The sequence below is a fragment of the Galeopterus variegatus genome, unplaced genomic scaffold, assembly GCF_000696425.1.
Source record: "Galeopterus variegatus unplaced genomic scaffold, G_variegatus-3.0.2 Scaffold2077, whole genome shotgun sequence".
Lineage (NCBI taxonomy): Eukaryota > Metazoa > Chordata > Mammalia > Dermoptera > Cynocephalidae > Galeopterus > Galeopterus variegatus.
This window is the reverse complement of record NW_007728188.1, coordinates 182,461-207,019: the sequence shown is the minus strand read 5'-3', so window position 1 is coordinate 207,019 and position 24,559 is coordinate 182,461. Positions and strand designations below refer to the sequence as shown.

Genomic DNA, 24,559 nt, shown 5'->3' with positions numbered 1-24,559 from the left:
ACAAGGCATGGACCACTCTGAGTAATAAGGTGCTAGTTTGTGGTGAATTTTTACTTCTCACATAAAATAGAAACTGCCAAAGAGTAGAATATCTAAAACACACAAACAAAAAGCTATTCAAATTAAGGTACTCTTTCTTAGATAGTTACAAAAGGGACTCCAGAATCTGGGCAATACGTCTTGGCTATCATTATAAACAATTTTCTCTGTATTAGAGCCATTTCAGGGTAAAAGTTAACAAATTTCAGCTTCAGAGAACTAGACTCCCTTATTCTTCAGAAAGGGATGAAAGCACTTAGAACTACAGATGTTTTCTTTTTTCTCTTTTGCTGACACTCTGATCTGGGGGTAAACGAAGAGAGCTGGGGCACGTCAGACCACACTGACCTCTTGAGGTTGATTCTGCCAGTCTAGGAATGACTTAATCCCACTCAAATATGTCCTCTTGAAGCTCTTGGGAAAAATATACAAACGCAATATTGTTCCAAATATTCTGCTATATGGAGGCCGGCCCTCCTCATTACTTTGTCTAAATATTTGAAATAAGTATATTATTCTTTATTCTCACTTCTAAGATTTCAAATAAGAAATTATACCTAAAATGTACTGGTCATAACTAGTACACAAATGAGAATGGACATGTCTCATGTGAAGGACACAAAGAAATAAGGGAATTATCCCTGTGGAGAGGCAGCTTCAGCTTTTTCCAGAACAGAGGCCCACACCTCTTCGTGATGGTAATTATCACAAAGGACACCAAAGCTACCCTCGCACATGGCTTAGTGTATTTAAACAGTGTGTTTAAAGGATGATGTAATCAATGCAAACTGGGAGGTCAGACTGGAATCAATTTTGGCCGGATTTGAATCTGGCCTCAAAGGATTTCAAAAGGAATAGAAGAGGATAGAGAATAAGGAAGGGCGTGGGGGAAAATAAAGAACTGGAAAGGCACCGAGACACTTATTAACAGATAAATCACCTAATTTAATCCACCCAATAATCCCTCAAGGTTGGCATTACTACACCAATTTGATTAACCAAGAATTAAAACTCAGAAAATTTAAATAACTAAAGTCACACACCTAATAAGTGATCCCATGAGGATTTTTTGGGTCAAAAGTCAATAATCAGTTCACACTAAACCAGCATTCCCAAAAGCACAATTTATAGCTCCTTAAGATGTTAATTACGAGTAAGGAAACAGAAGAGTTCAGTGGTCAAAGTTTGAAAGTTCTTAATACAAGTAATAACACTAATAACGTTACAGATATGAGTTCACATTTATTGAATGCTTCCCATGCACCTCATTAAAAAGAGTTTTGTTGTTGCTGTTGCTGTTTCAATAGAATACTCTCAGAGCCTTCAGTATTCTAACCTACTCTGAAAATGTCAAATATTATGTGCTGGGGAATAATATTAATAGTCCCACATAAGATAATATTGATCATGCAGAAACATAATATTAGAATAACTGGAAGTATACTCTGATAGGCTTCAATTATAAGTCATTATCTTATGTCAGACTAGCTTAGGAGCTAGACATTATGCCTAGTGACTTTCCATTCTTCCCTTTATCCCCAGCTAGTTTCATTAGAATACACAGCTCTGTAACAAACTGTATGTGGCCCTCTGACCATGGGACCAGACACGGCTCCCAGGGAACAAGGACAGAGCGTGGAAGGTGGAGCATGTAGGTCCTGCTGTGGCATCTAACAAGTAAGTCAGGTCTGGTTGCTCACCGTTTGAAATGTCAAGAGACAAAGGTTCTGGCCAGGACAACAAGGAATCTCTCCTGCCCTTTTTTTATATTGATGATAATTTTGAAAAACTGTCATAATTTCAGAGTTAATAAATCTGAAATCTCTCTCTGTGTGTCAGGCTTCAAATAGCCACGCAGTACCTGGCTCCTGAGGCATGCTTAGTGTGTGTCTAATAGAATAAATAGTCTCTGCCTTCTCCTATGTGAAGCCTATGTTGCTAAATTCTTATGCACATCAAGTAATATGATTCCGCCAACAAGCATGTGCTCAGTGCTTTTGATTTTCCAAGGCATGTTCACACGTATGACCATGATGATAGCTGAGTGTCTCATTTGTGGTGGACTGGATGGAGTTTACTTTTCCTTTCTTTACAGTCTCTGATGGTAATTCTGTACACATCTTTAGATGGCAATGGGGGCAACTCACACATGTTGCCATCATGACAGAGAGAATGAAAAAGAGAGATGTAAGGCACATTTCAGGAAGTCACATGCAGATTTGGTATCTGACAGGATGTGATGATGGGAAAGGAAGCAGGGTCCACAGCGCAGGACAGCACAGCATCAGGATGTCTGAAGACCCCAGCCCAGGCACCAGGATACGTGGCCACATCCACCCACAGACAGAGATTAGGCGTGAGGAGATATGAAAGGAGAAATGTCCTTTAGGAAACTAGATCTGTGGGGCTCTGAGCAGGAAAAACATGCTCAGAGTAGTATAAAAGTTTAGCTGCCATTAATAGTAAAAGCTTATTGTTTTGTTTATTGAATTATCTTTTCTCTGTGCCAAGCACTGTGATAACTGCTTTATGCTGTAACCCTGTGGGGTTGTATCATTAACACCAGATGAGGAAAGAGGCTGAGAAAGGCTAAACAGTATGTTCAGTGTCATAGAGGTAGCAAGAGGCAGAAATGAAATTCAAGCTTGTGGTCTTATGTGAAACTGGACTGCACAGTAAAACTGTCTCACACTGAAGCTGCTCATGATTGGGCAAAATGGGAGCAGGCAAACTGCAAAATACCAAGGGATACTGTAGAAAACCTGAAAAAACAGGATACCCTGTGGATTAGCCACCTTCCAGATCTGTCTTTAGTGCTATGTCAATTCTATTCAGTAGTCAATACTTAATTACAATTAATGAAGTACTGAGCATGTAGAAACTATTAATGCATTGTAGAGCAAAAAAAAGTATTTGTGAGCATGCTGACAAAGAGCATTCCGTTTGTGATCTTCCAACCTTATTATATATGCTTGAGGAAATCATTAGTTCCACTGTGCTCTTTCCTGGCTGCCCCTATGTCCATGAACGGAAGGCTGAGAACGGGCTGACATTGGTTTCAACAATCAGGAGCATTAGCCCGAAATGCTCCGACTTCACTGCGCCTCCACACTCACTTTTGCAACTTCCACCCACTGGAGGTCGCTGTTACCTCGCAGTTCCAGAGAAGAACTTCAATTTGCACTGATGAAGAAACCACGTTTTTATCTATCCAGTCTGTCTGTATTTGCATAAGGAAATTGAACAAACAACCCTCAAATTTGAAACTTATTTCAGATCATGTGAAGATAAAACAAACTATCCCTAGAAAATTCATCAGTGGTAACAGCTTATTTTAAAATACTTAACGTTTCATTTTTACATTTTTAATTTTTAAATTACTATAACAGTGGACACATATCATTTTATATGTTTGTCCAAATGCATGGAATGCACAACACCAACAGGGAACTCTAATGTAAACTACTGACTTTGGGTGATAATAATGTATCAGTGTAGGTTCCTCACTTGTAACAAATTCACTACTCTGGTGGGGGATGTTGATAGTAGGGGAGGCTGTGCATGTGCGGGGGCAGGGGGTATATGGGAAATCTCTGCACCTTCCTCTCAGTTATGCTGTGGAACTAAAACTGCTCTAAGAAATAAAGTCACTTACAAAAATTCTAGCTAATATTTCTACAAATAAACCTAAGCACCTGTTTCATATGTCGAGCCAGCTTATCCATTCAGAAGAGACAACACGGTATATAGTTGCACAACTCTGGGCAAGTTCCTAATGTTGCTAAGCCTCAGTCTCCGTACTATAAAACAGAGATTATAACAACTTCATGGGGCCATTGTGAAGGTTAACACACACTGTATGGAAAGTACTTAGCACAGTGCCTGGAAGACAAGTAACACAACATCAATGTTAGAGGTCAGTTTTATTATCCATAGAGTCAGTCAGGGGAGTACCGACCTCCTGAGGTTTTGACAAGGTTCGAGTGCATATTTGTAAAGTACTTAGAACAAGGTCTGGCACACAGTGAGGAATATTTACATATCTGTCAAATAAAATAAGTAAGTAAATAAATAAATACACCCAAGTTAAAAGCATAAATCCTAAATGGGTAACACATAAACACGGCTTTAAGAATATATCCATGTTATCATATCAGTTCAACATGCTTATTTGTAGAAGGTTGAACAGAAATAAGACCTAACTCGTATCATTATGTTTTTAAATTTCTAGATAACTAGGGATTGCCAAGTAGTCTAAAGGGACACCCTAACATAAACTTCTCTAGACATGCTTATTTGTAGAAGGTTGAACAGAAATAAGACCTAACTCGTATCATTATGTTTTTAAGTTTCTAGATAACTAGGGATTGCCAAGTAGTCTAAAGGGACACCCTAACATAAACTTCTCTATCTAAAGGAAAAGAGCACTTCACAAACAGAATACATATCCTAAAGGTAAATGAAACGATCTTGTTTCATCAGGTTCTTCCTCTTTTGGAGGCCATCGGTCACCATTAATAAGTGAAACTACTTGTGTCCTTGGGTTTCATGTATTTGCCCTCCAAACCCGAATCATATTTGGCAACCATTACCAGAAAGTAGGTACAGAACAAACAGGGTGCCTTTCATGCAGTAGGGGCTCAGTAATTATTACTGAGTAAATTAATACAGAATCTAGGTATAAAGAGTTAAATGAATACTTACACTCTGATGTAGGCTGACTAAATACATTATAAATTAAAATCTTGTCTTTGTAATTCACTTTTACACTTACCCCTTACGCTAATTTAGTTAGTATTAGCCTTAAACTGTGTAAAAAATGTAAGAACAGGCCCAGTCTGCATCCTTGTTCATCGTTCACATTGGGATGCAAAGACTAGAAGCTAACGGTTAACTAGACAAGTCAGAGCTTGGGTTCACACACCCCCGGCCTCTAGCCTAGTCATTGCCTTTTTTAGAATTTCCTGACACCTGAGCCACTGACGGGAGCATTAATTCTGCACCTGTCACAACTTGAGTCTTCTAACTGAGCTCCAAGCTGCTCAGAATCCCAGTTCCCAAATTGAGGCCTTCAGGGGATTGCTAGGTGCTATGGTTTGGATGTTTGTCCCTGAAACTCACGTTGAAACTTACTTCCAAATGTAGCAGTATTAAGAGGTGGAGCCTTTAAGAGGTGACTGGGTCATGAGCTCTACCTCATGGATTAACCCATTCACGGATTAATGGAATAATGGGTTGATGGGTTATCATGGGAGTGGGACTGGCAGCTTTAAAAGAAGAGGAAGAGAAACCTGAGCTAGCACAATCAGCCCTCTTGCCATGTGATGCTCTGTGCCTTGGTACTTTGCAGAGTCCCCACCAGCAAGAAGGCCTTCACGAGATGTGCCACCTTGACCTTGGACTTCCCATGCTCCAGAACTTTAAGGAATAAATTGTTACCTTATAAATTACTCAGTTTCAGGTATTCTATTATAAGCTACAGAAAACAGACTAAGACATTAGGGAGTGAGCATTCCTTAGAGGAGGAGAAACCTGGGGCACAGGAAAGCTAGGCAGCTGGGATGCAAAACCAGAAAGAGGTGGAGCCGAGGCGTGAGGTCCGTAGGCCTGGCTGAACTGCTGGGCTCTGGGTGGCCTGATCCAGAACTTGCCCTGTTAGGTGCTGTCGGAAACGTGGAAAACAAGGGAACCTTGACAGCGACCGTGCACAGGACTGTCTATCCCCTCTGTGACAAAGGCTGGCTCTGACAGAACAAAATGTGCAAAGCAGCATGGAAGACTCATTTGGAAGAAAATCCTCATTTTCAGAAAGCATAGTCCCTCAATGTAATGAATCCAAAGCAAGTTCATTTAACCTCTCTTGGAACTTTGAGTTCCCCCATCAAAGAAGGATTTGGATGAGCTAACCTCCAGGCTTTCTCAAGATCTAGCATTAAGGTCCCTGATCTCTAAGTCACAACCTATATGCCAGAGCACAGGCCTTTAGTGTCCCATTCATTATGGAAATGCCATAATAACCTGCACACATCAGAATTCCCAAGTGGATGAAGCCATGAGTCATGGATTATATTACAGATTTACTCTGGTATCCTAATGAGCACGTCCTTCTAACTCCATCAATGGACTAGCAAATCAGACCCTTTTCCCGATTAAAAAGTGTAAATGGGATTGAAAGAATCACTAAAATTGATACAAAATGCAAGCAGGCACCACACAGGCTGTCTGTCTCCAATGTAAGAACATATAAGAAACCTGAGGATACTTAGGCACAATATACTAATAATAGCAACAATACACAGCATTTTACATTTTACAAAGCTCTTTAACACACACAGAGTACTTTATTTGGCCCTGAGAGCAACCCTATGTGGTAGGTGGGGCTGAAGAAACAGACTGCACACTGTTATGCAAAGAATTTAAAGAACTCCCCCGAGGTAGGAGAGTCAGGACTATAAGCTAAGTCTATCTCTAACAGGATATCTAACTGTGAAGCTCAAAGCTGGGTGTGTGTAGCCAATCCTCCCTGGTGGCTTAGAAGCAAGCTCAGAACCCGCCACTGGGTTCAAAGCTCAGCTCCACATTTGCTGCATGTGGAACTTGGGCAGGTTAATTAACCATGCTGTGTCTGTAAGGTGGAGATAATAGTACCCACCTCAAAGGCAGACAGTGAGACTTCAAATGCATCAGAATATGTGCACCTCTCCATGTCCTCCATTGTCTTCCACACACCACCTGGCCCACGTTTGCCATTGCTGTAGCAACCAACTCTACACAGGTGTTGTCTGAAAGCACTTCCCCACAAGGCTACTGCATCTCACCTTCTCTCCAGGAGGGTCCTCTGGCATTGCTTCAGGACCCCTCAGGAACTGGCATTTACACATATACAACTGAAAATGCCAGGGGGTTACTTACCCCACGGGGACAGCCCTATGGATCAGTGCTCCCTTCAGTCCTCAGGTGGGCAACTCTGAGGTCATCCTGCCTGCAGCGATCAGCTTGGCAAGGTGACCTGTTGGGGATCCCCACCTTCCCTATTTCACACTCCCCAGACCCCCACACCTATTCCCTATAGTCATTCCCAAAACAAACTACCTGCACACATGCCCTGGTCTCAGGCACCAAGCTAAGAGAATATGTTGTAACATCTGATTTGAGAGAAGTTTTCTTCACAGTTAAAAAGTCACAAAAACTTTTTCAAATATAAATCCACAATACTCCTAATTAGCCCATATATATATATTGTGGACCTTTTCATTGGGAAATACTATGAAGATTACATTCTCATAGCTTAGGAGAAATAATACATTCTTTTCCGCATGGAAGGTGAAAGTTCTCATAGTATTTACCGTAGGAGACATGTTAAACAGCCAAAAATGATTAACACTTGGGGGACAATAACCAAGTCTGAAAACAGAGACTTAACCATGATGTTAGGTCAGACATAAAGACAGTCATAATGTTTTGTGATGTCTTACATTTCTTAAAACTATTTCTATTCCTATCTTTCTCCCCCATCTCTTTTACCTTGTCCTCAACTAAGATAGATCAATGACTGACAAATCATTCCAAGATTTGGCAATTCCTCTGAATGTGACTTGATGGTCACAGAAATATGCACTGTGGCAGGGTCCCCTGGAAAGGCTCAGGGCCACTATGTAAGCTTGACTCCTGGAGCAAGGAGTCCTCTAGATAGACTCCTCTAAACACCACCAAAATGCTGAATTGGTGTTTTCTTGTTGAAGAAGATATAAATAAGGCATTTATACACAGGTATAGAAATATAGCATCCAATCCCTTAGAAAAAAAATTATTTTAATTTTAATTTTTAATTTTTAATCATGCATTGTCAAGAGGAATGATAACACTCCAAGGGTTGAAAATTGGTTCTATGGGGGAGGGAAGGATGAATAAATCTTACTCTTTTTATGTATAAAGCACAGATATGCATACAATGCATCAACAGGTACATAGTATGTCTGTGGTATTAAAATTTCACAGTAAGGGTCAACTAGGAAGAAAACCCTGAAAAGTCTCTGGGAGGAGGTTGTTGATAATAAAAAAGATTGAGAAATACCACCATAAACCCACCTTCAGAAGGAACAATGACTCAGACTGTTTTCTGTATTATTTTCTAAACTATCTTACATTGTTTTAAAAATAACTTATCATACACTAATTGGAAAAAGGATTAAACATGTGGAAAGAGCTGTGTTTCTGAGATATGAATACCCTCTCTTAGAAAGCACTAAAATCCTTAGAATAGTAATCACTTCTCTTCTTTCAGAATTCTACTATTTTCCTGACTGAGTTATTCCTGGAATAGCTACAGTCTCACTTGAAAAGCTCGACCAGGCAGCGGCCCCAAGGACAAAGCACAGAAGCCTGTGCTCAGAGCGGTTGGTCACTCTCCAGATGCTGTGTCTGCAACAGACTTCTTAAGAAAAGTTGTTTTGCTTATGCTTTCTTTCATTTTAGTAATTAAGTTATATAAGAAATAGGAGAATGGAGACTATTATTTTTAGCTCTCACAAACAAAAATAGACCACCAATTTTAATATGTATCAGGAATGGCTGCCTCGAGGTTCAAAAGTTGGTGCCAGCGTTTGAAATGTTGAAATGTGCCACTTGCCGCTATTCTTATCCCAACCCTTCCTAAGATTGCAGTCCTGGGCAAGGATTCAGCAGGGCATGCATTCCATTTCCTTTGGCAAGCACCACTCCCAGGGGGCTTGGAAACATTCGAACAGAACTGCAAAATGAATCTATCTTAGTGAAAAGTGATTTTACTACCTGTGCATCCTCAAGAGCAGGAGCCTGCCTGTGGCCTCCCAGTGTCATCACGGACCGGAACAGGCGCCAGAGAACTGAAGATGAGAGAAGGCACACGCTACCTACAATCCAGACGTCTCTTCTTCTAAGCGTTACATCCATTCTCTGGGAGCAGCTGTGGACACCACTTGGCTTATATGCTCGTGCCCTGCCCCAATCTAGCACAAGCACTTTCCAAGCACCATCACACGCTGCTCTGCTCTGAGGAGTGGGTGTTGCAGAACTGCAGAGGGTTCTTGCAGAGTCCAATTACACGATCAACAAATAATCTGCCTCTTTAAAAGGGAAAACATGATGGCCTTGTGTGACAGATCTGAAACAGGTGCAGGGCAGAGGGAGACCTGACTGGTGACAATTCACACCAATGCGAATATGTTTGTTCCCAGTTCAAGGACTATTAGCACTGTTGTAGCTGGCATTGACCTCTGTAACTGGGCCACCGCCAGGGAGCTTTCATTTGCTCTTAGGGGTGAGGAGCAGAGGGGCTGGGGTGGGGAAATACAACTTGAAAAATCACAAAACCTCCACCCTCAGCCTTGTTATTTTGAAGTCTAAATTTTAGTCATTATGAGTGCCACTGATGATACAATTTCATAGCAGTTGGTCAGGAAATGCCACCCGCTATTAAATCCACCAACTGCAATCAAAATAGGGAGATCCATGCTTTACTCCAACCCACTCTATTCTTTTGCACATCCTGTTGATAAATATTTTGTTTTGTTTGGTCATCGCAGCATGTGCATCAGGCGTTTAAACATTCCAGGGGCTGTGAGGTCCCACAGCTGTTAGGGACATCCTTATTTCTACCCCCACAGCTTTGGGATATGAAAGAATTCAAACCTAGTTTTAAAAAAGAATTATTCCCTAATAAGCAAGACTTTTAAACACAGAACAATGAGGGTTATTAGGATAAATTCAGAAATAGTCCACTTAGCAGAAGTCCTGTAAGCACAGACGTGGAGTGGGGGTCCACGCTGATATACTTCTTCAGGACCATCATTCACACTCTCGTGTCCTACAGCTTTTATGCTTCTGACCATGACTTCTGGTGGAAAATAGGTAACTAGGGGTGTACAAGAATGTGGAGAAGACCGAGGCCCAAGGAGGTGAGCACAGATCATCTTGGACATAAGAAGCAGGAGTATGTAGGTATGTGGGAGAAGGCGGTGAGAAGCAGACAGAGCCAGATGGTTGTCTGAGAACATTACAGGGCACTTTTGTCTTTCCTTGAGCAAGTAGGTGTGTGTGTGTGTGTGTGTGTGCGTGTATGTGTGTGTGCGTGTGCGTGTGTGTGCGTGCGTGTGTGTGTGTGTGTGTGCCCAAGGAGGTGAGCACAGATCATCTTGGACATAAGAAGCAGGAGTATGTAGGTATGTGGGGGAAGGCGGTGAGAAGCAGACAGAGCCAGATGGTTGTCTGAGAACATTACAGGGCACTTTTGTCTTTCCTTGAGCAAGTAGGAGTGTGTGTGTGTGTGTGTGCGTGTATGTGTGTGTGTGTGTGCGTGTGTGTGCGTGCGTGTGTGTGTGTGTGTGTGAGAGAGAGAGAGAGAGAGAGAGAAAGGGAGAGAGATTATATTAAACAGTAAATTGAATCTGAGGAAAACAGAACACAAGGACTGCTGATATAAGTACAAGAGAACTGGCAAATGAAAAACTCAGGATTTGGTTGTACAAAAGTAATACTAATTACAGTTATGAGAACCATTCATTATTTATAATTTACTGGCATATACAAAGTAGCTATTAAGCTCATCACTTACATGTGTCAGATTAATTTTTGCTGTAGTTTTACTTGATTTCAACACTATGCTATGTATGTTTAAATCTAGTTTATTATGGTATATGATTATCTCCAGAAAACTTAAAAAATTCTACACTATCGGTAGAATTTAGGTGATTTTGAACACCCTTTGGAAAATAATAGAATGAGAAAAGTCATGAGAAAACAGAATAAAAAGGAAAATAGAAAAATTAAAAGAATAAGGCTTAAGTAGAAAGAAGAAAAGTAGAGTGTGTAGTATTTAATAAATTCAACAAGAAATAAAGGAAAAGAAAGAAGATAGTTAAAAATAAATTCAATGAGGAAAAATAAACAGAATAGAAAAATCTGGTTAAGAGCAGCAAAAGAAAAAGAACCTGAGTGTTACCAAACTATTTTAACAGACATAAATTATTAAATTTATATGCAATGTTTCCCCTGTTGGGAATGGTGAATAAAAATCCTTCTAGAAAGAAACTGTACTGCAAGCTTACAGAACAAAGCTTCCATGTCCAGAGTGTCTGAAATTCAGAGTAAATTCTTTTCAGCACACTGTGGTGAATATTTCTACTAGGATTAGCAGTCCTAATCTTCTCAAAGAGAGAAAGTCAAAGAGAGAAAGTGGAGAAAATCGACAAGCATTTTTTCATCGTCCCTGGAGAGAAAAGAGAGTTATTGTAAAGATTTATTGTGGCCCTAGCAGAAGATGGAGACGTGTTAATTTAGCTCTGTCTACATACCTGAAGACATCTGAGCTGCTGGAATGACCTCTCGCCCACCCCCTGCCAAGACTGCTGGCTGTTCAGGCACCCACTGACTGTGCAAGTGGGACCTCCAGTGTATGGCCTTGGCCAATGCAGAGAGAAGAGCTTTGTGTCTCCGACACGTGTACCTACCCATTCGCCACATGGCCAGAGAGAGAAACAGGGAAATTTATTGCTGACATCTCTGGGCCTGAGCCCTTCTCACAAATAAGAAATTGAATGAGGCTCTTTTCCTGCAAACACCAAGTCCTGCAGAGGCAGAGGCTTGGGTGCATTCAAGATTCAGCTTCACCCATAACCCACCGCCATGGCCGAGGAATGCATTGCTGCTGGAGGTGTAATGGATGTTAATACTGCTTTACAAGAGGTTCCATCCATGATGGGCTAGCAAGTGGAATTCACAAAGCTGCCAAGCCTTAGACAAGCGCCAAGCCCATCTCTGCATGCTTGCATTCGACTGTGACAAGCTTACGTATGTCAAGTTGGTGGAGGCCCTTCGTGCTGAACACCAAGTCAACCTAATCAAGGTGGGTAACAAGAAACTAGGGGAATGGGTGGGCCTCTGCACAACTGACAGACAGGGAAAACCACGTAAGGTGGTTGGTTGCATTTGTGTGGTAACTAAGGACTCTGGCAAAGAACCTCAGGCCAACAATGTCGTCAAAGAGTGCTCCAGGTACAGGAAATGTACAAATGAGAAGTTTGACTCGTGTTAAAAAGAAAAGAAATTGAATGAGGATACAGAGCTGCTAGTCATTCCTTCAACCTTCCACATGGTGTAAAAGCCAGGAGGCCCAGGAAATAAAGGGGTATGAGGCTTACTTCTTTTAGGGTTTTTGTAGACACACCATTCTGTCTGTCCCTCAAAAACAAACTAAAAATATTAAACTTCCACATCATCGATTTCTAACATTCTGGAGCAGTTGGTTATCACAAAACTAACTCTTGCTAAAATGTTTATGTTCCAACTTAGCACTATCTCATTCTTTAAAGATGTTGCCTATTTATAAAAATTGTATCACAGAACTTGGAGAAAAACAGTGCATGAAAAATAATCAAATTCACATAAACTATTAGTTACTTGATGGTTTCAAAATTATTCAAAAAGAATATTTTTGTGTTTCATATCCTACAGAAATTAATGAGCAGAAAAAAATCTTTCTGTTGATTTCTCTGTACTTTTCGCAGCCCTAAAGAAAAAGTCTTTCATGTCTCACCTAGACTTTGCCTGTAGAAATTTCTTTTTGGTCTACGCTGAACAAGATATTAATTCATAGAGAAAATGGAGGTCTCAAGATACCTATTTCGATCTGACTCATTTCTTTTCTCCAACACATTTTGTCATTCCTTATTCACTTACAATAAAAAGCCTCCTAGGCCTTTTATATACACTATGTCTAATTCATTGTCTATCATGTTGTTAGAAATGCCCATGCTACCTGAATAGTGTTTTTCATAATAGTAACTAGGCAAAAAAGGATGTTTCCCAAAACTTTCTAATAAAAATCACTTGCCCTGATTATTAAAGATAATAACTCCCAGCCCTCAACTGGAATGCAGAATTCACTTGAATAGATCTGTTCATCCCACAAATTCTTTGGATGCCTATTACATGCCAGCTACTGGGAAAGCAACTGAGAATGCTCGGGCAAGTAATACAAGGTCCCAACCTTGAGGAACTCTGTCTAGGGAAAGGTGATACACACGTTCAAAACAGTCACATGCGCTAGAATAAGGCGTGGGCCAAATGCCACGAGGCCTGCACTGGAGCAGAAGCTGCACTTCAGTGGATGATGAGCAGGAATTCACTAGGCTGAGGCAGGAGAGGGAACTGATGCTGCTACCACTGCTGGCTAACATTTATTAAACGCTCACTATGGTGACAGTACCCTGAGGCCGAGCACTTTGTACACAGCATCATACTTAATTTTCACAACGGCTATCATCCCACTGTTCAGAGGAGGCAACCCCTTGGTTGAATTTAGTAACTTGCCAAAGAACAAGCATCTGGAATTGGGCTAAGGGCTCTCATTCTGTGCAGAGGAGGACACAGGGTTCCACCATCATGTCATCAGCAAATCTTCCTTGTCCCTTCTCTACTGCCACCTACCCTGGGAGGAGCTCAAGGTCTGGAGAATATTAGAAACTTCTTCCACAGCACAATTGTGCCCCTCGCAGGCTTCTGTGAATTTCAAGCCCAAATCCAACATTTTAAAGGATTCTTCTTCAATGTGTGTTGCCACAAGTTCTCTTTGTAACTCCTAAGCCACTAACCACAGTGTGGAGTAGCCTGTAGATAGAAATCCATATTCAAAGCCCTCCTAATTACTTAGCAAACTTAATTGTATATTTCACACACATAATTCTCAGTGAAGGAAAATAGAAATTCACCTATTCATAAACTTCCCTTAATCCTACACACAAGTGATGAGACAATATTTGAAAAGGGTTAAACAGTTCCACGGTGTAAGAAAAGCTAAAGTAGAACCGATACCTTTTAGGAGACTAAATTAGTTCCTAATTACCTCGTTCTTTCCAATTCTTGAATTCTGTTCACTAGAATTTTCTTCCAAAAAACATTTCACTTTTTCAACCTTTTCCATGCACTGAAAAAGGGTCATTTTCTCCAGCTGGTTGCTGTTATAGCACGTGTTGATTTCTTCCAGCCTCTTCACTTTTAACATCTTGCTGGTGAGTCCGATTAGGCTACTGTCTGAACTGTGATTTTCATCTCCCTCTGTCTCCGATTTGTAAATCAAGACACAGTCACGACTTTGCAGTGCTCCTTTCTCTTGACTGTAAAGAAAGGCAACAAAGAAAATTCTCTTCACTTATTCACATATTTGACTTTTGGGAAAATGACCAGTGAGAATTTGGCCGTCTCTTCTATTTAAACTGGACAGAGGATCCAAAATTAGATAAAGAAATGCTAATATTCATATCAAATTTCCAATGCTGGAGCATTGAAAGGAAAAAGGGTTTTCACTTTTCCTATAAAAGCAAACAGTAAGAAGTAATGTCAAGTTTCAGTGGGTGAGTAAATATTTTCCTCATTACATAAAATAAGATGTATATCAAATGGCTAGTTTAAATATAGAATAAAAGCATCTTTTGGTTTAATTTGGATTGCAGGTTTTACTCCTCGCATCCGTGCAGGAAGGACTTACCATGCAAGGGTCTCTCGTGCATCCCCCAGGAATTCTGCCTCCCTCTTGGGAGGGGTCTCCACCAAAGGAGTCCTTTTCCAGAGCACTTCTCTGTCTACACCTTAAAATGTTTGGTGTTTACTTTTTAAAAGAAATTTGTTTCCTTCTAGCCCTCTCCAGTGGAGAAGATAACCTTTCTTTGTATCGTCATTAACGGCTACATACTAGGCAGGGAGTTCTGGGTCCCTGTGCTCCCCTTGAAATACTTTCTTCACAAGTTAAATAATCAACCTAACTCATGATACTGCTTTGATACTAGAAATACATATAGAAGTATATAGCTACACATAACTTGACTGCATAGGAAGAGAGGGAGAGAGACATAAAAAGAGACGTGACATTGTGGTAGTTTCCCATGGTTGACTCCTGAGGCCCCCTGCTGGAAATTTCCTGAAAATTGCTTCTTCGAGCTTTTTCTCAACTTAAAAATCATCAGTCATTCTCTCTGTGAAATTTTATCTTTCATTTTGTCAACTCATATAGTAAAATGATACCCTTGAGTTCCAAAGCATTTAAAATTCAATGCCCTACAAAATTCTACTTAGCCACATAAAAAGTGGCTTAGTACATTGAAAAGAAACAAAACGCAAATAATATCAACCAGAGCTCTACAGACACATTATAGATCATTATCAGCATCCCTTCCAATTGTCCTAAAAAAATCATTAAAATAAAGAAACAGACGTATGGCTATTTCTAAGGCAAACTATGATTAAAATATAATGTTTAATTGCAGATGGCACTCAAGTTCGATTAGAAAGCCACATAAAAATTAATGCATTAAAACAAAAGTTTAGATGAGACATACAATTTTGCAAAGAAATATTAAACGTTAAGCTCAACCTCAAGTTTGGTACAACTTGTTATGTAAGGCAACATAGAAAGGAAAAGAAGGAAATTTGAGAGGTTATAACAATAAACAAAATTAAAGTCATTACCATTTATAAGAGGACATCTTCAAGTATGAGCTACTCCAAGTGTAGAGTATAATTTCCAGCAGATAAAGGGAAATTTTGCAGAATTCAAACGGACTATGGAATTATCTGGTGAAAGTCTTTACTCAGTCAGTGTAAGTCTTCTGAGAAGACAAATGTCACTATGAGAGGAAGTATCCTCCCTCTCTCAACTGCCACTTTTGAGCCCCGGTTTAAACTAATATGGTCTTTGATCTCATGTTGCTCAGCTGTTGCCTTCTTAGTCAGATGGGGAAGAATATTAATTTTAGACACCAGGCTTTTCAAGGCCCATGGCTCCATTTCAGAGGTCAGGTAAGGAGAGGATGAACTGGGAACACGATGAAATATCACCTTCACCTTTCCCTCTCATTAGTGTGGCAACACTATCAAAATTACAAAGCTGGATTTGTCCTTGGCAATCACATGCCTGGCCCTCCTGCCCTTTTCAGACTCATGATTATTTAAGTGCTTATTCCCAGCTGGGAGGATTCTGAGTGTGACAGTCCCACAGCCACCTCTGTTTGCCCATCTTACACTTTGAACACATCCAGCTGGGATATAGGAGATCTTCCAAAAACACTTGCACAAGTTTGCTTTAACTTTCTCAATCCTTAAAGGTATTTGCAATGTCTCCAGCTGTTTACGGGTCTAGGAATAGGTCAAAGGTACAGGCACCCAGGTAGGTATGAAGAACAGGGATGAATTTTTCATAAACTCTCCTTACAAGTAAGCAACACTGTGACTTCCCCCTAGTTTTCTGCCACAGACCAAGAAAAAGGGGTTAGTGTGGAAACAAACCACCTGCCCAATTGTAACAGTAGTGCATTCCTAGATTTAAGCGGCATAAAACCTTGATTGCTTAGAACAGGAATCAGCATTATAGATAACCCTACAATTCTTCAGGGCCCAGCTGGTTGTCACCTCTTATGTGGAACCTTTGCTGACCCCTCTACACCCCACCGCAACACCAGCCACTAGCGCTCTCTCACCTTTTTTCTAAGTTCTTATTTTTAATTCAGATCAATGTATTCCATATAAAATAAAAATACATGCTTCTATTTTAAGTAGCACTTAAAGAATTAAAGAAAAATCTTTTTAAGGAACAAAACTTTAGTATTTTTCCGGGATCAGAGAACTTACAGATATGTGAAACATAAATTATCTGACAAAATTATTATGAAAAGACTGAACTGTCTTAAGGTCAGTTTTTTTATTGGTATAAGTAAATTGTGTAAAAGTACTGATAAGGTGATAAATCCCACCCCCAGAAGAAAAATGTGTGTGGCCTGCTTTGATTCAGCCAATCCTCCACACCACCCAAACAGCAAAACCACACTTTCCATTCCCTCGGCTTCAGGAAACCAGCCAGAGTCTCTAGTGAGCCAGAGGCCACGGAATCTGCTCTTTTGCTTTTCTGCAAATAAACTTTTTATTTTAGAGTAATTTTAGACCTACAGAAAAGGTGTAAAGATAGTTCAGAGAGTTTCCCTATACCCTGCACTACGTTTCCCCTATTTTTAACATCTTATGTTGGTATGGTACATTTGTCACCATTAATGAACCAATGTTGATACATTATTATTAACTGAAATCAATATTTCATTTTATTGGTTTTTTTCCCCCCTAATGTCTCTTTTCTGTTTCAGAATCCCATGCAGGATTCCACATTACTTTTAGAACCAATAGCGTTTGTGATGGATTGGATATGGGGTATGAAAGACAGATGGTAGACAAGGATGACTTTACAAGTTTTCTCCTGAGCACTGAAAGGACAGAGTTGACATTAACTGAGATGGAGAAGGCCACGGGAGGGGCAAATTTGGGGAGAAAGATCAGGAGTTCAGTTTTTGGCAAGCCCATTAAACATTCAAGTTGAATAGGTTGTGGAGAAAGAAATCTAGACTTCAGGGGAGGGGTGTGGATCGGAGATATAAATTTGGAAGTCATCCACATGTAGATATTTCCATGCACGATACGTACTAAATAAATACTAATTGATTAATTATGAGAGAAAATGATCTTTGTGAATATTTGTTTTCAAAAACAAGTTGATTAAAAGAATCCATGCTACTTGTCTTCTAAAAGGTAACAGTAGTCTGGTTCTGCTAAGTCACACTGTTCCCAGCTTCTGATGACATAGAAGACAAGCAGCCTGGTACAACACTTGACCACAAAAAAAACAGGTGATACGTGCATACTCGTTATGGTCTATCCACCTAGCCTCAGGATCCCACGGAATGTTCTGAATGCCTTAAAGATGCTCTTATGCCTGGAAAAATTCATTAGTAAGGCTATGAGCAGGCCCAGCAATACTTTCCCAGTATTTCCGTGATATTTTGGAGTTAGGCATCTTAAAAAAAAGAAAAATTAACATCAGGAAAACAGCATTTCACAGAGCCATGAAAAAGAATCATTTCCATTAGCTGAGTAAGAGACTGTGCTGTCAAAGGGGCCACACAAAGGTGCATCGCTGACAGCTCTGTCTACTGGTTGGCATTCAAACCAGGCTGGATAATGGTAGTAGTTGCTATGTGCGCACAGCATTATGCATGTTTCCAGAACAACAAGACCTCTTCAACATTTACGCACAAAAGTAGAGCAATCATCCCAAATACCAAAATGCAAATGAAAAGCTACTGCATCCCTGTTATCCACATTATAAATAAATTTTCTTCCTTTTAGAAAGCACTACTGAGTACAATCTATAAAAGCAAAATTTGATAAATTGGACTTCATTAAAATTCAAAACGTTTGCTCTTCAAAAGACACCATTAGGAAAATAAACAAACCAGCTACAGACTTGAAGAAAACACGGTGAAATCACATATTTGATAAAGGTCCTGTATTCAGAATATACAACAAACTCTTACAACTCAAAAATAGGATGACAAACATCCCGATTTAAAAAATGTACAAAAGATTGGAAAATACTCTCATCAAAGAACATACACAAATGGTTAATAAGCATATTTTTAAATGTTCAAAATCAGACACCAGGGAGACGCAAGTTAAAAACACAATGAAACAGCATTTCACACCCACTAGAAGAGCTATTATATAAAAGACAGAGAAAAGCAAATGTTTATGAGGATGTGGAAAAACTGGAACCGTCATTGGACATGCTGATGGGAATGTGAAATGGTACAGGTATTTGGGAAAACAGTTTGGCCATTTCTTAAAAAGTTATTTCCCATATGACTTAGCAATTCTTCTACTAGGTGTCTACCCCAAGAGAAAGGAAAATGTATGAACACACAAACCTTTGTGCATGAATGTTCATGGAAGCATTATTCACAGTAGCCAAAACTGGAAACAACCTAAACACCCATTACTTGGTTTGGTGAAAGGGAAAACATAATGTGGTATATCAATACAAATGGAATGTTACTCAGCATCGAAAAGGAATAAAATACTGATATTTGCTACAACATGGATGAACAAAAACACTGTGTTAAATGCAAAAGCCAGAACCAAAGACCACATATTATATGATTCCATTTGTATGTTAAGTCCAGAAAAGGCAAATCTATAGACATGGAAATTAGACTGGTGGTTGTCCAGGGCTGGAAGTAGGAATGAGGATTAAGATGCTGTGTTGTGGCAGATGACTGTACAACTCATTAAGTGTCTTAAAACATTGCTGAATTGCATGCTTACGAGGGGTGAATTTTATGACATGTAAATTATAGTTCAATAATGTCATTAAGAAAAAAGAGCCAAATAATTTGATTAATAAAAAGTAAGCTTGTTAAAAGAAGAAGTATTACTAAACAGTTTGAACGAGCTGTTCCAGGTGACCAAGGCTGGGATCCAAGGAGACAAAAATTATACCCAATTTGCTGGGTCACATGGGGCCAAAGAAAAGGAAGGGGAAATGGTGAGTGGAAGGGAGTTAAGACTCTCACACTTGTCTTCCTCTGGCATGACTACCACGTACTATAAGATTTTGTAATCAATGGAAAATTAATGGTAATTTAAAAATAACTGCTGTCTCTTATTTTCTGCTTGAAGATAGGATACTTTGAGCAAAGAGTATAATGATGTTACGAAATGTTTACAGCCCAGTTTGATATTAGACCCTTAGAATTTACAAGTGACAGTAAGTTGCTAAATATTGTGCAATAAGAAATGAAGATAAAATAGGAGGGCTTAAAAAAGCTAGATAAAAATATGCAGTCATTTAAAAATTAATCTCTTTTAGAAATATCAAATAATGTTTTAGTTCATTACTTCTGTAGTGGTTGCATTAACTGTCCCTCTAATTATATCCCTTTTCACTTTTTTGTAAAATGTAAATATGTGTCACTAAGTTAATGTATGTCTAGATAACAACATGTGTGATATTTCAGAGGGAACAAGGTGTCAGTTTTCTCCAATGTGAAGTTACTCTTTCCTCTTCATAATTGATAAGTAACTTGCAGGAATCTGTATCTTGTTTTCCAACAATCCATCACCCCATGTCTTTAGTATCTATTCTTGCCTGAATAAATTATCACAGTGACTATGAAATAGTGATTTTCTAATTCTACCTCTCTTCTACATTTGTTAGTTGGTACTCTTCTATAAAGAATTTCCATCCCCGTCCTGAACCCCTCCCTTTTTTTGTATCAGTATAAGCTCACGGATTTTTTTTTTTTTTAAAGTACACTCCCAACAGTCTTCATATTGATGCTCAAAGTGTCCTATAAAGAATTTCCATCCCCGTCCTGAACCCCTCCCTTTTTTTGTATCAGTATAAGCTCACTGATTTTTTTTTTTTTAAAGTACACTCCCAACAGTCTTCATATTGATGCTCAAAGTGTCCCAGATTTGGCCAGTGTGAGCACCTTCAAGCCAGCTCCTACGTACTTTTGACATGTCACTATTATTTTTTAAACACTTCCTTACTTTCTGTACTTTTTCTGCCCTATTTCTAGGATCTACCATTTCTTCAAGGAGCCCTGGTTCCTTTTAGAAAAGAATGATATTTAGAAATCAAGACCTGGGCACTGGGAGTGTTCTTTGCTTCTAGTCTCTTCGGTGGACAGAGCTAGAAAATATATATATTTTTTAAACTATGAGTTTAAACTCATATTTCTAATTCCAACTCAAACCATACAATTCTTTCTGCCCCTACCCCATTCTCCATATGCATCTCCCGCCCATTGATTCTTTAAGCCTAAAAATAAAAGAGCAAAATAAAATGCTTGCTGCAAGGTAAAATTCATGTTACTGTTGAGACTATCCACTCTAAACAATTGGGGAAAGTCTGAGAGTGTTTATGCCCAATTTTTAAAAATTCCGTCCTACAGCATGAATCACCATGTTTTAGTTTTAGGAACAGGAGAGTATATTTATATTACATTCTTAGGAATGCTTTCCTACTTTCTAAACTGGAGGTGGATCTCAGAAGCTAGAAAAGCTTTTGATAGTAACAAGGCATGAAATTACAGGAGTGCAACGCCCAAGTCATGCTCTTCTGACCAAATGTCGGCCTGCTTTTCCCAAGAGTGCAAGGTTCAGAGGAGAAATTTTCCACAGGGAAAAACACTGCATTACTGCATTATGTAGCATATAAATGGCTGATGGGGAGCTGGGTGAAAATTTCATGTACTATTAGGGATATGTTATATCCTATTAAAGGTAAAGCTGTATTTTTAGGTAGAAAATAAATTGGTCTATTATGTAACGGTTCATAAAAGGTTGTTGGCATTTATTCTATATGCTCAAAAGTATCGGAAAATTTAGGGGCAAAAAAGACCACTGCAGATGGTAAAATGATAAAAGGCATTGTAAGTCCCAGTTCTTACCAGAACACATTTCCAGTGTGTATGAAGCCTGGGAGGGATAGGGCAGATGGACGCTGTCACGCACTTCTGGTGGCAATGTACATTCCTCTAATCTTTATGGAAGGCAATTGACCATGCCCTTTGATGCCACCATTGCATTTCTAAGAATTTTACCTCAGAGGAATAGAATTGTACACAAAATGTTACCTTTGAAGATAACATCATGACATTCATTGTTACATTTAAAACACTGAAATAGAAACTAAGTACAACAGTTGGTTGAGCAGATACGGTACTTCCATAAAAAAGAAACCTATGCTTCCATTAGTCATGTGTAGAATATTTAACAATATAAAAAATCAATGTTATAGTTAGGGGGGAAAGTGAAGATTATAGAATAGTATGAGTATAAACAGTAGGATATCAACTTTGACTAAAATAAAATACATTACTAATATACAGATGCATAATAATACAGATAGATACATATAACTAGAAAAATAGGTAAGATTGCTAACGCCAAATATGGTTTGTGCTTTTCTGGCGTTACCAATTTTTCTAAAATAAACATGTACTTCCTTTTTAATATGAAAGGCTGTCATTAAAATATATTTATAAATGCCACAATACAGAGACTAGCCTAATGGGAAACTCATGGGCACTGGAGACAGCCGAGATTTGAACTTGAGATTCACTGCCTATGTAAATTCAGAACAGTTGCTCAGTCTTCCTGAGCCTCAGTTTTTCTCATCTGTTAAACGAGGATAACAACATTTACTTTACAGAGCTGGTGAGGGATAAGAAATGAGATAAAAGTAGTTGATGCATCAGAGGGAATTGATAAGTGGCAGCCTTTATGTTATTATTGGTACTATTATTGTTATTAATTTTTATCAGATCTCATTAAAAAAAGATTACCATCTGAAAAAATTTAGTTTGGATTCTAAAGAGAAAAAATATTCCTGAATATCTCTTTTCTTAATACACACTGCAAGATCAGCTGTCAAAATATTTTCATTCTTTCATTGGGAAATAAACATATGGAAAATATGTGAAACTATAAGCATGGTTTAAAAAATAATTATAAGCACCCATGAAGACACCATCAGGTAACAAACTAAAATATTGCCAACACCCCAAATCCTATTCCTGTGTCCTCCCTCTCTTGAATTACTAATCTGAATTTTTTGTAATAATTTCCTTGATTTTCTTTGCAGTTTTACTACTTACATGTGCACTCTAAATACATAGCTTTGTTTTGCCAGTTTGGGATTTGTGTATGTATTCATACCGTTTGTATTATTTTGTGTCTTGGTTTTTATTTTCCAGTCAAAATTGTCTTTGGTTCATTATATTGTTGTGTATAGTGCATATAGCTGTCTGCTAGTTTTCATTATTATGTAATATTCTGTTGTATAAATATTACAAAATTTATGCATTTATTCTACTATTGATGGAGGTTTTGGTTATTTTCAGTTTGGAGCTGCTATGAACATATTGTGTACGCATGATGTATATTTAAATGTACATACCAATATATACTCCCACCAGCAACCTAGAAATGCTCCTGTTGCTCTTTAACAATACTTTAATTTTTGCTAATCTAGTGGGTGTACAATATCATTTTTTATTTAAATTACATTTATCTGATTACTAAAGGGTTGAGGACTTTCTCATTGACATACACATTGGACATTCAATCTTTGTCTTTTATAAAGTACATACTTAAGTTCTTTATTCATTTTTTGATTAAATTTTCTATCATTTTTCCGATCGCTATGTAGGCTTTTTAAAATAAACATACTAAATACTGTGCTTGACAGTAATGTGTTACAGATGTGTCATCCCTCTCTGTGCCTTGTTTTCACTTTTTTTGTGATATCATTTGATAAATAAATAGAAGCTCTTCATTTTTATGTACTGTAGTAAGACATTTTTTCCTTTATGGCTAGTATCTTTTTATATCTTTTAAAGAAACCCTTCCTCCCTTCTCCACACTGAGATCATAAAGAAATTATCCTATATTATTTTATAATACTTTATAATTTGCCTTTCATATTTAGATGATTTTACTTCTTACAGTATAAAATAGGTTCAATTTTTTAAATGTATTTTTTCAGCATCATTTAATGAAAAGTCTATCCTTTTCTCACTAATTTGCAGGACTACCTTTGCTATATATCAAATGCCCACGTTTGTTTCTGGGCTGTCTTTTCAGTGCTAATGTATTCTGGATACAAGTCCAGTGCAGAGATATGCACTACAAATATTTTCTCTCAGTGTGTGGTTTGTCTTTTGAGAAGCAGGTATTTTTAAGTTTTGATGAGTCAAATTTACCTTTTTTCATAGTTAATGCTATTTGCGTCCACTCTAAGAAATCACCTGCCCCAAAGCCATGAACATATTCTTCTATGTTTGCTTGTGGAAGCTTTATAGCATCAGCTGTTACATTAAGGCCTGTGACCCATTTTTAATTCATTTTTGCATGTGGTATAAGATAGAGGTGAAGGTTCATTTTTTCTCTTCTGGATGTTCAGATTTTGACACCATTTGTTCATGTCTCTATTAGTTCTGAATGCCTTAACAATGTCTCTGAGATTCTCCTTTATACTACCTCCATTCTACCACTCACTCACTTAGCAGCTCCCAACGTAGCCCCTACTTATTTCTGGGAATTCCTCAAAGAGGTGCTTACATGTGCTGCACACCATTCTGTTGGCTGCAGCCCTCACGTGCGTCCGCTGGTTTCTGTCACCCTCACTTAGTGAAGGCTGCTGGTCAAGACCCATCCAGCAGGTGCTCCTGGAGCTCAGAGTAGAGCTGCAGAATTTGGCCTCATCTTCAATGCAGTGCTGCTAGGTCTTCTAGATCCTGAAGCAACACTATTTATGCCCAGTCTCCCATGAAAGGTTCGTTTGTCTCCTGGTCTTCAGCCCTCTCACCACTGGGTTTCAAATCCAGATCAATGAACAAGAAGGGACCAGATGCCATGGCTTTCTCTACCTTCTCTTCTTTTCTCAACTAAAATCCGTCTCTCAACTCTCCATTCTTCCTACATTGGCGCGGTCCACGCCATGGCGGGGTCTTAAAAGGAATAGCTTGGGCTGCCCTTTCTGAGTTGGCAAGGCCCCAGAGGGAGAGCTGCTGACAGGGCCACAGCTACTAGCACTTGCTTTCACTGTAAAGATCTCTGCCTTGGCATAGTGGTGCGGCTTTCGCCTTCTCTTTTGATGTTT

The 24,559-nt window shown here is 38.9% G+C and overlaps 1 protein-coding gene across 2 annotated transcripts in view; it reads right to left on the bottom strand.

Annotated features, from left to right (window-relative positions):
• MYLK4 (myosin light chain kinase family, member 4) overlaps positions 1 to 24,559 on the bottom strand; it is a 90,501-nt gene that overhangs the window by 59,086 nt on the left and 6,856 nt on the right. For both annotated transcript variants that reach the window (XM_008580401.1, XM_008580399.1), the window contains exon 2: positions 13,919 to 14,189. In XM_008580401.1, the coding sequence (XP_008578623.1) occupies positions 13,919 to 14,077 (159 nt within the window). In that variant the 5' untranslated portion in view covers positions 14,078 to 14,189. The remainder of the gene's footprint in view (positions 1 to 13,918; positions 14,190 to 24,559) is intronic.